The 12,518-nt window shown below is 30.8% G+C and overlaps 5 protein-coding genes across 12 annotated transcripts; 1 reads left to right on the plus strand and 4 right to left on the minus strand.

Annotated features, from left to right (window-relative positions):
- Positions 1-411: 411 nt before the first annotated feature.
- Positions 412-3,613, minus strand: LOC145976920 (uncharacterized). Of its 3 annotated transcripts, XM_083108458.1 has the most exons (6): positions 3,071-3,613; positions 2,414-2,986; positions 2,235-2,320; positions 1,842-2,157; positions 1,462-1,565; positions 412-1,363 (listed from the first exon to the last, which is right to left on the minus strand). In XM_083108458.1, exons 1-6 carry the CDS (start codon positions 3,603-3,605, stop codon positions 704-706), a joined length of 2,274 nt encoding a protein of 757 aa, XP_082964584.1. In that variant the 5' UTR covers positions 3,606-3,613; the 3' UTR covers positions 412-703. The 3 variants fall into 3 exon arrangements, with proteins under 3 accessions (XP_082964584.1, XP_082964583.1, XP_082964581.1); XM_083108457.1 differs by having other exon boundaries at positions 2,235-2,305; positions 2,414-3,613; XM_083108455.1 differs by having other exon boundaries at positions 2,414-3,613.
- A 188-nt stretch (positions 3,614-3,801) lies between these two features.
- Positions 3,802-6,077, minus strand: LOC145976926 (follicle cell protein 3C-1-like). 4 transcript variants are annotated; one of them, XM_083108467.1, is made up of 6 exons: positions 5,937-6,077; positions 4,696-4,962; positions 4,494-4,565; positions 4,231-4,327; positions 3,997-4,065; positions 3,802-3,873 (listed from the first exon to the last, which is right to left on the minus strand). In XM_083108467.1, the coding sequence occupies exons 2-5, from the start codon at positions 4,954-4,956 to the stop codon at positions 3,998-4,000; spliced, it is 498 nt and encodes a 165-aa protein (XP_082964593.1). In that variant the 5' UTR covers positions 4,957-4,962; positions 5,937-6,077; the 3' UTR covers positions 3,802-3,873; position 3,997. The 4 variants fall into 4 exon arrangements, with proteins under 4 accessions (XP_082964593.1, XP_082964592.1, XP_082964594.1 ...); XM_083108466.1 differs by lacking the exon at positions 3,802-3,873 and having other exon boundaries at positions 3,984-4,065; XM_083108468.1 differs by lacking the exons at positions 3,802-3,873; positions 5,937-6,077 and adding an exon at positions 5,105-5,251 and having other exon boundaries at positions 3,984-4,065.
- Positions 5,581-6,108, minus strand: LOC145976927 (hydroxyacyl-thioester dehydratase type 2, mitochondrial-like). The gene has a single exon (XM_083108471.1). The coding sequence runs from the start codon at positions 6,106-6,108 to the stop codon at positions 5,650-5,652; it is 459 nt and encodes a 152-aa protein (XP_082964597.1). The 3' UTR covers positions 5,581-5,649.
- A 131-nt stretch (positions 6,109-6,239) lies between these two features.
- LOC145976923 (armadillo repeat-containing protein 7) lies at positions 6,240-7,470 on the minus strand. The gene is made up of 4 exons (XM_083108463.1): positions 7,252-7,470; positions 6,905-7,139; positions 6,610-6,777; positions 6,240-6,517 (listed from the first exon to the last, which is right to left on the minus strand). The coding sequence occupies exons 2-4, from the start codon at positions 7,011-7,013 to the stop codon at positions 6,240-6,242; spliced, it is 555 nt and encodes a 184-aa protein (XP_082964589.1). The 5' UTR covers positions 7,014-7,139; positions 7,252-7,470.
- A 44-nt stretch (positions 7,471-7,514) lies between these two features.
- Stt3b (catalytic subunit 3B of the oligosaccharyltransferase complex) lies at positions 7,515-12,116 on the plus strand. Of its 3 annotated transcripts, none has more exons than XM_083108454.1 (8): positions 7,515-7,879; positions 7,969-8,226; positions 8,560-9,258; positions 9,376-9,686; positions 9,764-10,298; positions 10,415-10,876; positions 10,993-11,083; positions 11,218-12,116. In XM_083108454.1, the coding sequence occupies exons 1-8, from the start codon at positions 7,863-7,865 to the stop codon at positions 11,236-11,238; spliced, it is 2,394 nt and encodes a 797-aa protein (XP_082964580.1). In that variant the 5' UTR covers positions 7,515-7,862; the 3' UTR covers positions 11,239-12,116. The 3 variants fall into 3 exon arrangements, with proteins under 3 accessions (XP_082964580.1, XP_082964579.1, XP_082964578.1); XM_083108453.1 differs by having other exon boundaries at positions 7,522-7,846; positions 11,247-12,116; XM_083108452.1 differs by having other exon boundaries at positions 7,523-7,879; positions 11,247-12,116.
- Positions 12,117-12,518: the final 402 nt, after the last annotated feature.

Consider the following 12,518-nt stretch of genomic DNA (forward strand, 5'->3'; position numbering starts at 1 on the left):
ACGAGCCGCGATCCTTCCGCGCCGACCAATCAACGAATCGGACGAGAACGCGGTGTTTTCAAATCACTCGTGTAAGTTCGCCATGAGACGGCAAGTCCGTTGCGATTTCGCCCATTCGATATCGTGATTTGACAAGATGTAGCTAGGTTATGTTTGAATCCAACGCGCACATAATTTTATTTTAAAGCCTGTTAATCGCGAGGTAAGCCATTCGATGGAAAATTTCACGGTGTTGTTTTTTATCATAATAATTTTATCTTGTTCGCGATAATGTAAAGTTACTCAATTTTTTACTATTGGCATTTTCCAAGAAGTTGGGTTAGCGTCAAATATGTACAAATTTAAACGACTGGAATATAATGCTTCTTATTCGATTATTTCTAAGCTAATAAGTTATTCGGTAAAGAAGTATACATGTAATAAAATTGTTTATATTTTGCACCAAAGTTAATATAAAAGGATAGTAATCCATTTATGACAATCACAGTTAAAACAGTAGCAATTTTACATTTAGAATAAATATACATAAATATGTATATATATATATTTTTTTTTAAATATATATATATATATATATTATCTAATTTTTTTATATAATCTTAATCAATAACATTTATCTATATTGTTAGTTTGTACTATGTTATAACGAAGTACAATATATATATATATATATATATATATATATATATATATATATATTGCTTCATTTTCTATCCATACCATATAACAATTCTTTCAGTGATTCTTCATTTATGGTTTGCAATGTATCAGTGTCATCTTTGTTATGACTAAAGCTTTGTTCTATGCCTGAATCTACTGCATTTATTTGTACATTGTCAGAGACTTGTGGAAAATTAGTATAAGTATCTATCGAATCCTCTTTATGTTTAGGTGAAGATACTCTCAATTGTTCCATCTTGAAAGTAGGAGATGATATTCTATTTTCCAAAGGAGACATCACCATGGAAAAGAAATCATTTGTGCTTTTTAAATCTATCTTTTCATTATCCGATCGTGTTTTCTCAATTGATTCCACAGGTTCCTCGAGTTGTACAGAATTAAAGTTATTGGTGCTTTTTGAATCCTTATTTGTATTACCAACATCTCTAAATTCCACATTCTCTTCTTTTCTCTTAGGAGATACATTATTTATCTCTGACTGTAGTGCTAAAACATGTTGTCCTTGGGCGTTTATTATCAATACAAACTTATTCTCCTCATTATTGATAGCGTTTAATTGATTTTCTTGAAAGGTATTAGTCTGTGGTTCAATTGTTTTGTCATCAGCATCTTGTGCAATCATGTCAAACTGCTGGGTGTTACTTGACGTTTGTGCAGGACATTTATGAGTTCTTTGACTCACCTATAAACATAATTCAAATATAGAAATTATTAAAAAGCAAGAATATATGATTGAAGTATTTTATTTATATCAAATGTATAAATTATTTTTTTTTCTACCTTGTATCGGAAGCTTTTTTCACATGTTTGACACTTATAAGGCATCACTCCTGTGTGAATTCGACGATGGACTAAGTACGAAACACGTTGACGAAAACATTTTCCTGCAGAAATTAGTATGGCATTGTAGGAAGACCATTACTATCATATTATATAGCTTGTACATTTACAAGATAAATTGTATAGCATTTTTTGTGGGAATATCCTGTTTTTACCAAGCACATCATGCATAGCACATTATAATGTTAGTCACTACACAAACAAAATAATTTTAATGTCAATTATTAGTTTATTCAAATAACAAACAATGTGAGCGATAAATCGGTTAATATCGCACTATCTCATATTTTTAAAAATAATTTTCTAGTTTTCTAACATACCACATGTTTCGCATGCGAATGGTTTTTCTCCAGTATGGATCCTTTCATGATTATGCAATGTAGAAAGCTCTTTGAATGATCTACCACAAGTTGCACAGCTATGAGGTTTCTCATCCTTATGATAAAATCTATGCTTATGATATGATTGCTGAAAGGTGAAGCTTTTTTCACAAATTTTACATTTATAAGGCATTTCTCCTGAATGTAATCGTTTATGTTTTTTCAAAAAATACTTGGTTGTAAACAATTTACTGCAAGTATCACATTCCCACTGTTTGCCTTCATGAGTTTTCAAGTGTTGTATCACATGTTGTTCCTGAAATAAGAATATAAATGAGATTATTAACAGCAGTTTGTAAAAATTGTGTATAAAAAAAAGAATTATGTCCTCACTTTCTTAAATTTCTTTCCACATGTAGGACAAGCGTACCCAGTATCGTTGCATGTAAGTTCGATTTGGCCATCTTTAGAAAAAGAACCTGTTACATGTGAATAATGCGAAATTTGTTTGCATTTGTTTACATTAAGTGATTAATTAAATAAATTGTGTATATATATATAATTTTACTTGCCTAAATTGTGTCCAACGTGTGCTACTCTCATATGTATCATTAAGCTACCTCTCATTTTGAATACCTTAGAGCACAAATGACACGAATAATTTTTAAGAACTTTCCCAGAGATATTATTTGAATCTTGTTCATGCACTAATTGTTTATGTAAAGCCAAAATGTTAGTGTCAGAAAAATGGAAGCCACATATGTTACATCGTTCCGTCCTTTTTTTCGGTGCTATAGTTCGAAAAACTTTAGTATGGGACATTTTTTTGTGCTCCGAGTTTTCATCTTGATATTCAGCATTTATTTCAAGCATAGTTTCTTCTGCATTAGATAAATTTTGTTTGTTATTACATTCTTCTACTGAGACACTTGCACAAATTGGCATTATATTCTGAACTGATTGAAAATTTGAGACATCGTTTGCTTTTTCAATTAAATTTATCATCAGTCTTTCTTTTGTAACATGTTCACTATTATTCGACTCGCATTCTCTTTCAATATCTCGGTAGATATTAGTATCTGTACTCTCTGTTACTTTTGTTTCAGTGATTAAATCCGATATAGCTTTTTCTGCTTGTGTATTTTCTGTGATTATATTTAAGTGTTTAATATTATCATTACAAAAATATTGTGTTGTGCAATCTGTTTTTAATATGTCTTGCTGCAAACCTGTGGTTGGTCTTAATACTATATTGTGATTTTCATTTGATTGTGGAAAGATATTTAGTTTTATCACATCATAATTGTAGTCTGATATAAAATTGTTTTGATTCGCACCTTTCACTGCTAAGTTTTGATTTTGTGCTTGAGGCTGTGAGTTTACAATAGAGATATTATTTTCTGTATTTGCTATGCCAGAATCTAACGGTTCCATACTATTGTTATCATTCGACATTTGCTCTTTACCTGATTGTTGTGTTTTTAATATATTCCACTCTTGCAGAGCAACATTATGCACATTATGAACTATATTCATATGCTCATTGGGAGCAACATATTTAGATGACTCTGTTGTATTATTATTCAAATTGATTGTATGACTAAATAAATGTATAGTTAATTTATCTATGCCTAAGAGCACTTCATTACAAACAGGACATATAAGAGGTCGAGTTGCTACACTTACAAGACCAGCTCGCAATGCATCAAGTGTTAAAAACCCAGGTTGAGAACATAATGGACACATTAAGAGTCGTGCGCACATTTTTGTCGAGATAAAATTTATCGTTATTTATTAATCGTTATATATTATATACATATGTATATATTTACTAATCTCTATAAAATGATATATGCACATCTTTGCATTTATAATTATGTAGAATACCATTTAGTTTGAACATGTTCCAACTTTTATAGGATAGTTAACCATCGTGATTGTAAAATTCTGATGATAAATAATACGTTTGTGTAATTGAAAGTTGACATTGTGCAGACTTATTAAAATTATTGATGTTATACTTGAACTTGACCTAATAATTTACAAAATAGAATTCAGTGGTACATAATCTCTCATCTGAGATACTTTAATAAAATATTACGAAATATTATACTAAATTCTGAACACTGACACTGTATACATAAAATTCTCACACCTCATCTAAATATAGAAAGATAGTTTAGGATATCTGTGCTGAATTCCTGTGTGTCTCTGTGGAGTATGTCTGATGATCAAGAAGTTATATTTAGAAAACTGGTGGGATATTCAAAATATCAGAGTGCTTCAAGCCAATATATGTATTAAATATCACTTGTATAACTTGTCAAATTTATAAATTAATAAATATTAGTTATTTCATACAAAAAAATGTTATCTTAAGTTTAATTACATTTATATGGTGAGCCATCTTTACAGCAATATTCTCTACCCGCAGACAGATTTGTATTTATCCATTCATCTTTGCAATTCTTAATGAAAAGATAAGCCTGTAAAATAAAAATATGCATAATGCATTAAAATTATATAATTTGTGCGTAAAAGCTATGTATGTAATTATATTATATTTTTAATTATATAATATAATTATATTTTTATAAGATCAAGAATTTTATAATGGTATTATAATAAAATTAATTTGAATACAATACTTACTCTTTCTTTGTAACAGTTACGATCTAAAGAAGCACAAAGAATTGTTGGACTGTTTGGTAAATATTTTACTATCTGTAAAAATACAGTTTTAATAATTATTATTAATAATAAAAAAAAATTAAGTATTAAATTAAGTATTTGAACTTATAGAACTTATGTAATGTGAAAATGTTAAAGACAATATTGTAATTTAAAAACTCACAGCTTCAAGGCATTTGCTGGTACAAAGCCTGTTTCCAAAAGTACTACATGGTAGTGGATCAGGATGTTCATGAAGGAATGCAGGATATCCTTTAGGTTGCTCTTTGCTTCCTTTTGTAAATTGTCCACTTAAAAATACAGCACAGACACAGCCAATTGGCTCTTCACTTGCATATGATGGTTTAATATTTATATCAGTACTGTTCTTTTCCGCATAAGAATATGACATGCAAAGAGCCATCATCACCAATGCTAAATACATTTTGGCCTGAAATATAAATTGCTACAGTTACAACAATGCTTTTCAATTTTATAAGTCCATGTGTTAACCATGCTCCAATTTATTATAATTTTGAGATATTATAATTTTGACATATTATTTAAAAGGATAAAATAAAAAGAAAAAATACTTTTAAGTTCTTGCTTCTCTAAAATATCAGGATAATTAAGTATCAATGATTTAACTTGTTCACTCAGAGAGAATTTCACTGTGTCACACTTCAAAAAACTTTATTCAAATGCAATAAGACTGAAGTCTTAAATCTTATTAATGTCACATTATGTTGCAATATCACAAATATGAGGTTACATAGAATGCTTATTAAGCAAAATTTCAGATTTCAAACATAGTAAGAATTCCACTTTAATCGTATTATGATTGGAATGTACACAACTGAATAACAAGCAAATTTGTTTAATGAAGATTTCAAGGATAGTCGAGCAACAAAATTGTTCATAATGAGAATTTAAAAAAGAATGAAAAAGAATTTAAAATGTAATTTATTGATAGTGAATTAATAATATAATCAATAAATTGTATAAATATCTGTGTCCCTTATTTATTAAGATTTAAATATAAGATGTCTAAGCAAAAGATATTCAAATATGACATTACAAAATGCAAAACTTTATTTGTAATATTTTTACAATTTTTTTGTCATAATGATGACAATATTTACAGTATATTTCTCATAACTTTTGCTTCTCCTTCTAATACAATTTTATCTCCATTAGCGATACACGTATATACACATTTAATAATTTTTCTTACTGATACAATTTTTACTATTACTTCTACAGAATCACCAGCATAACATGGTTTAGGAAATTTAAGGTTTTGTTCAATAACTATAGTGCCTGCACCAGGTAACTTTGTACCAATTAATCCTGATACAAGACCATTAAGCAAAGCACCGTGTGCAATATTTCTCGTTGATTCAGTATGTATTGGATTATAATCACCTGTTAATTCAGCAAATTTGAGTATGTCATCATTTGTTATCACTTTGAAAACTGACACTTGATCTCCTTCTCTCAGATTGTTCATTGCTGTATTAGCAAATAATCTTGTTTTAAATGAGCTGTTCATAGAATAATTTTTGAGAAATCCAGTAAAGAATTGAATTAGTTTCATGATGTTATCTTATTACTTCTTTACAGTCAAAAAAATATATAATTAATTCATATTATTAATTATTCTTAATTAAATATATAGAATTAAATTTATCCTCAGGAATTTCATCATTTCTTATTGGAAATTAATTATTATCCCTTAGCTTTTATCTTTTCCACTTCACTTGCTTCGCAATAATCACTTAGAAATATGATTGCTAAATTTTTAATACGGATATTAGTATCATATGAAAATTCTAACATGCGTTTAATTATTTCGACTGATGTTATTTCATTCCTTGATTCAGGTGTGATCAAAAACATCAAGGTAGAAATTGCCGAAAGCACGATATCTTCATCTTGAGAAGAAAGTAACGATGATATTAACTCAACACCTCGATTGCGTAAGATATAAATCTTATTTATTGCATCTGAAAAAAGAATATTACATGAATAATATAATATAATAATAATGTTAAATATCATGTGTAAATATTCTGTTCCATTAAAGATATGCTCTTACCTAAGCACAAATTGCATATACCACCAATGGCAAACTGTACCAATTTTGGATTGTTTTCAGACAAACTATCGAGAAATATATCAATTATTTGTAACTGTCTCATATATCCATAATTTATAGGATCATAAGCAAAATTCGCCAAATTTGACAATACTTGCTCCTTCGCGTCTAATAATTTAAAAACACGATAAAATGATATTTAATGTTACTATATTGATCAAAAAGTCTATATACATTCGTATTATATAATATATTTGTATTTTACATATACAGTTTTCACATATTTTTTTCTTACCTTTAGATTTAGTTGTTTTGTACTCAGTGGCTAAAAGTTTTAAGAAATCATAACGTCCGACACCATTCTTGCCTGTGCGTTGTATTAATCGTGCCTTAGTCGAGAACATTGAAGTTGCAATATATAAAACTTATTTTTCTATTTTTTCTTAGTCAACAGTATGCACTTGTCGAATATTCTACTGTTAGGTATTATTCTATGGTTAGGTTTTATTATGATATAAACATATGCATGCCTAAGAATATAATTGTAAAAAATTTTATATAAAGTTATATATATATGAAAAAATAATACGGTCAAATATAAAAAAAAATATATTCGATACACATTGCTAAACAGTAAATAACCTCTGCAATATAACTTTATATGTGACAAATATTTTATTATAAACCTATAATTGGAGATCAAACTTTATTTATGCATTTCATTTTTTTTTTTTTTTAATAGTAATTGAATATAGTCGTTTTCTTAGAATTTGGATTTCGTATAGATATATCACGTGTCAAATATATTCTGTAAATATTGAGGATGTGTTCCTTTTGATGCTACGAAAATTTCGAGTCGTTTGATTGGCCAATCAAATAAAAGAAGTAAAGATTTTTTTGCTCTGATTGGTTAATCGAGCGCTTCGACCCTTTCGTAATGTCAAATGGACAATAAAGTTTAATGCATACTTCTTGCAATTAAGAGCTAAATATGATTGGTCAATGAATCGAGTGGTATGACATCGGAACGTATACACGTGGAACATACCCGTCTTTCCTCGTTATCGTGTTCTTATCCAAGTACCGTAGGTGGCTGCCGTGGTGGAAGTTGATGGAAGTCATGGTGTACACGTAGCCGGCGTTTGACGTGTCCTAGCCTCCTAGCTTAGGCATTTGGTAGCGATTTGATAATTTGTTTGCGCGCCGCTTAAGTCTCGCAACGTGCACAGGATCGCGGGTATTTATATGCACATATGGCGAATGCCACGTTGTGAGTATATTTTAATATAACGCGAATATATATACTCACACGCGTATATATCTCTCTCTCATTAACGCCCGTGGAAACAAAATGCAAAGGCGACAAAACATGCTGCCGAACAAGTCATCGCCGTCTTCGTCGTCATCCTCGTCGTCCAGCACAGCTAACGCGAAGGTCATGTTCCCCGATAAGAGACCGACGACCAAGCAAATGAAATCGTCCACCCTGACGAACGCCGCCGGTCTCAGTTCTCTCATCACCTTCACCGTTCTCTTGCTCGCCTGGATCTCGGGCTTTGCCTCGCGGCTCTTCGCCGTCATACGTTTCGAGAGTATCATACACGAGTTCGATCCGTGGTACGTACTCTGCGTCGGTTTCTTCTCGTCCCCGCGATTAACAACTCCACTATTATGTCATAGTGTAAAGAAATGATTAACTTTTGTTTTGCTACTATATAACGAAATTATGAAATAAATTGATTTTAATATTTTGTTTTTATCTAGAAACACATGAAAGAATTTGCATTTTCATTTAAAATCATACATATATGAATATTTTTTAATTGATCGATGATCGAATAAATTGAACAATTATTTTATATAGCTAGAATAAAATTTCTATTTATTTTAATAAGCAAAAATAAAAATTGTTATCTAGAAGTGTAACTAATTTAAATATCTGAAATTTAGGTTTAACTACAGAGCGACAGCATACATGGTGCAACATGGATTCTACAATTTTTTAAATTGGTTTGATGAACGAGCATGGTATCCATTGGGACGGATTGTTGGTGGAACCGTTTATCCTGGACTCATGATAACATCTGGATCGATACACTACATTCTGCACTCTTTAAACATACCAGTGCATATAAGAGACATATGTGTATTCTTAGCTCCAATTTTTAGTGGCCTTACTGCCATATCTACATATTTATTAACAAAAGAAATATGGAGCGCTGGAGCTGGCTTATTTGCTGCTTGCTTCATCGCCATTGTACCTGGCTACATCTCGAGGTCCGTAGCCGGCAGTTACGACAATGAGGGAATTGCAATCTTTGCATTGCAAATCACCTACTATCTCTGGGTTAAATCGGTCAAAACTGGTTCAATCTTTTGGGCGAGCATAACTGCCCTGTCTTATTTCTACATGGTATCGGCATGGGGAGGCTATGTGTTCATTATTAATCTCATTCCACTGCATGTATTTGCTTTGCTGGTCATGAATCGCTTTAGCAATCGGTTATTCACCAGTTATACAACATTTTATGTTCTTGGACTTTTATTGAGTATGCAAGTACCATTCGTCGGTTTTCAACCGATTAGAACTTCCGAACATATGGCAGCAGGTGGTGTATTCGGTCTCCTAATCTTTGTAGCAGCTCTTAGGTATGTATTATTTCAATTTATTGATATTTGTTAATTATTATATTTGACTATTTATTTGAGAAAACATTCCCTTTAATATACATTGTAATATACTAATATTGATTTCTTTCATTCCAGATACTTAAGAACTGTACTTACCAAGTCCGAGATGAAATATTTCGGTGGTGTAGTAGCTGTGACAGCAACTATACTCCTATTAATTCTGATCGCATTAACGTACGCTGGTGTTGTCGCTCCTTGGAGTGGTAGATTTTATTCTCTTTGGGATACCGGTTATGCCAAGATACATATCCCTATAATAGCTTCTGTATCCGAACATCAACCAACAACTTGGTTCAGCTTTTTCTTTGACTTGCACATTCTTGTCACGACATTCCCAGTTGGTCTGTGGTACTGTATTAAACACATAAATGATGAACGTGTCTTTGGTAAGAGATTATGATAAGAATATTATATTTTAGAAAATTAATTAAAGATAAATAATATTATTTAATTTTTTTCACAGTCATACTATATGCCATAAGTGCCGTTTATTTTGCTGGAGTGATGGTGAGACTTATGTTGACTTTAACTCCAGTAGTGTGTATGCTGGCTGGTGTTGCTATCAGCAAACTTGTAGAGCTATATCTCAAGGAAGAAGACAGGGACGATCGTAACGGTACTGAAAGCAACGAAGAGAGTGAGGAGGAAAGAGAGAGAAGTCCCGGTAGAGCATTGTATGACAAAGCCGGTAAACTACGTAGAATGAAACATGAGAGGCCGAAAGGTAGCGGTGATGGATTAGGCGCCAATCTACGTAATGGCGTTATTATCGGCATGTTAATGTTATTGATGATGTTTACTGTGCACTGCACATGGGTGACCAGCAATGCATATTCTAGTCCATCTATCGTTTTGGCTTCTTATAGTAACGATGGCGGCAGAGCCATACTCGACGATTTTCGAGAGGCTTACTACTGGTTAGCTCAAAATACGCCCAATGACGCGAGAGTTATGAGTTGGTGGGATTATGGATATCAAATTGCTGGTATGGCAAACAGGTATACAATACATTTATAAAATCCTATGTATTTAAATTAATGTGCAAAGTGAATCACTAATAAAACATTGCCATTAAATCATTAATATAACATTGTCATGGATAATTTTTTTGTAGAACTACACTCGTGGACAATAATACGTGGAATAATTCGCACATAGCTCTGGTTGGTAAAGCAATGAGCTCGAATGAAAGTGCCGCTTATGATATCATGACATCGCTAGATGTAGATTATGTATTGATCATTTTTGGCGGTATGATTGGATACTCTGGTGATGATATTAATAAATTCTTATGGATGGTCCGAATCGCCGAAGGCGAACATCCTCAAGATATCCGCGAGAGTGATTATTTCACCGAGAGAGGAGAATTCCGCGTGGACAAAGAAGGTTCTCCTACTCTATTGAACTCGCTAATGTACAAACTGAGTTACTATCGATTCGGAGAAGTTAAAATGGATTATCGAACGCCTCACGGTTTCGATCGTACTCGTAACGCCGAAATAGGCAATAAAAATTTTCAGTTAACATATCTGGAAGAAGCTTACACTACTGAACATTGGCTTGTCAGGGTTTACAGGTAAATAATAACATTTATACAATCACTTTGATTTATCTTAAAAAAATGTTTTGTCATCTTTTATATTATATATCTTAAATTTCTATATTAATATCAATTGTAAAATATATTTGTAGGGTGAAAAAACCAGCAGAGTTTAATAGACCAAGAATTCCGATCTCTAAACGGGTTATTACGCGTCGCGCAAATTCGTATATTAGTAAAAAGGTTGGTATTTTCTTCTCTTATATTTTAGAATAAGGAGAAAAATATTTTTTTTAATACATCTCATCTTGTGATTTTTCGTATCGTTTTGCCATTTTTATCATCATATATCAGTTGATTTGGAAACGTAGTTGAAGTTATGGGGGGTCGGGCATTGATGTTTCAGACTGCACGGCGTAGGCGAGGTTTCATAAAAGGCCGGCCAGTTGTTATTAAAGGACAGAAACCTCAACGACGAACAACGTAACGAAGATTCGCTACTATTTCATAACAATTTGCAAATACAACTTTTGTAATAAAAGAATTACCGTCCCTTGGGTCTACCACGAACTATACCTCGAACTAAGAATTTAATATCGTCAAAAGAGAATTCAATCGGTTTGCGAAGAATAGAATACTTCAAAAATATAATTTCTAACATTCACAAAATAATCTGAAAAATCGATAGTTTTACAAATATTATTATTATAAGCCTTGTTTCTCATTGTTGGCTTATATCACATTATGTTGCATTGTTATCCGATTCATTTTGTACACAGATAAGTCATTAATCATTTGTTATTGCATAATTACTTGCAAGTGTATAAATATCTTTAAAATTAGCATATGCGGCTACATTTTCCAAGATTAAATCAATATTTTTTTGTATGGATGTGTTCATTAGAGCAGATCATTTTTAGTAATATTTTTTTGTATTGTATAGATGAATTGATTTTTTTGCTTAATTACTTTTTTCTAAATTAATTGTATTTAATAATTAAAAATAACGTAAAAAACTTTCATCAAATTCGTTCATCTGTTATCAAATTAAACAATTGTACCAAAATCTCATGTAAATTGAGACTTGTAAGACATCTTATAGTTAGTGTACACATATTTAAGTTACATAGTGTGTTTGTGCACATAGTATTATATCAGGCAAAATTTGTGGAATAAGCAGACTTGCCAATTTTCAGCCAGAACAGAACGATCGAATGTGTCGTGTGTACACAGTTTGTTGTATAGCACCTTGTTGAAAGATAAACATTTGTGATAACACAGTGTTGTTATTTACAAATATGCATTTAAAACAAAAACCTATTTAATTTTTGTTTTATTTAAAAATTAAATAAGTAACATATTTTCCGTATATATTTATATAATTTTATAAATTTTCTCATAAATGCAAAACATGTTACAAAATACGTTATAACTTAATATTTAATTTTTCTTTATGTAACTTATAAATCTTGATAAGTCATAAATAATGTGTATATGTGTATAAAAGCCAAAAATTATAGGCAATATAAAATCTCTGATATTATTAATAAGTGAAAACATACATTGAGTTTTTTAATAGGTTATAACTTTTTAAAAATCAAAATCAATATTGAGATATATAAAATCAAAATAACATTGTATTTCAAGATATTCAGTTTTATTTGTCAAATTTATTTTT

Source organism: Camponotus vicinus, unplaced genomic scaffold (assembly GCF_025532165.1).
Source record: "Camponotus vicinus isolate PSW18456_S1 unplaced genomic scaffold, iyCamVici1.0 SCAF_9, whole genome shotgun sequence".
In the NCBI taxonomy this organism is placed as follows: Eukaryota; Metazoa; Arthropoda; class Insecta; order Hymenoptera; family Formicidae; genus Camponotus; species Camponotus vicinus.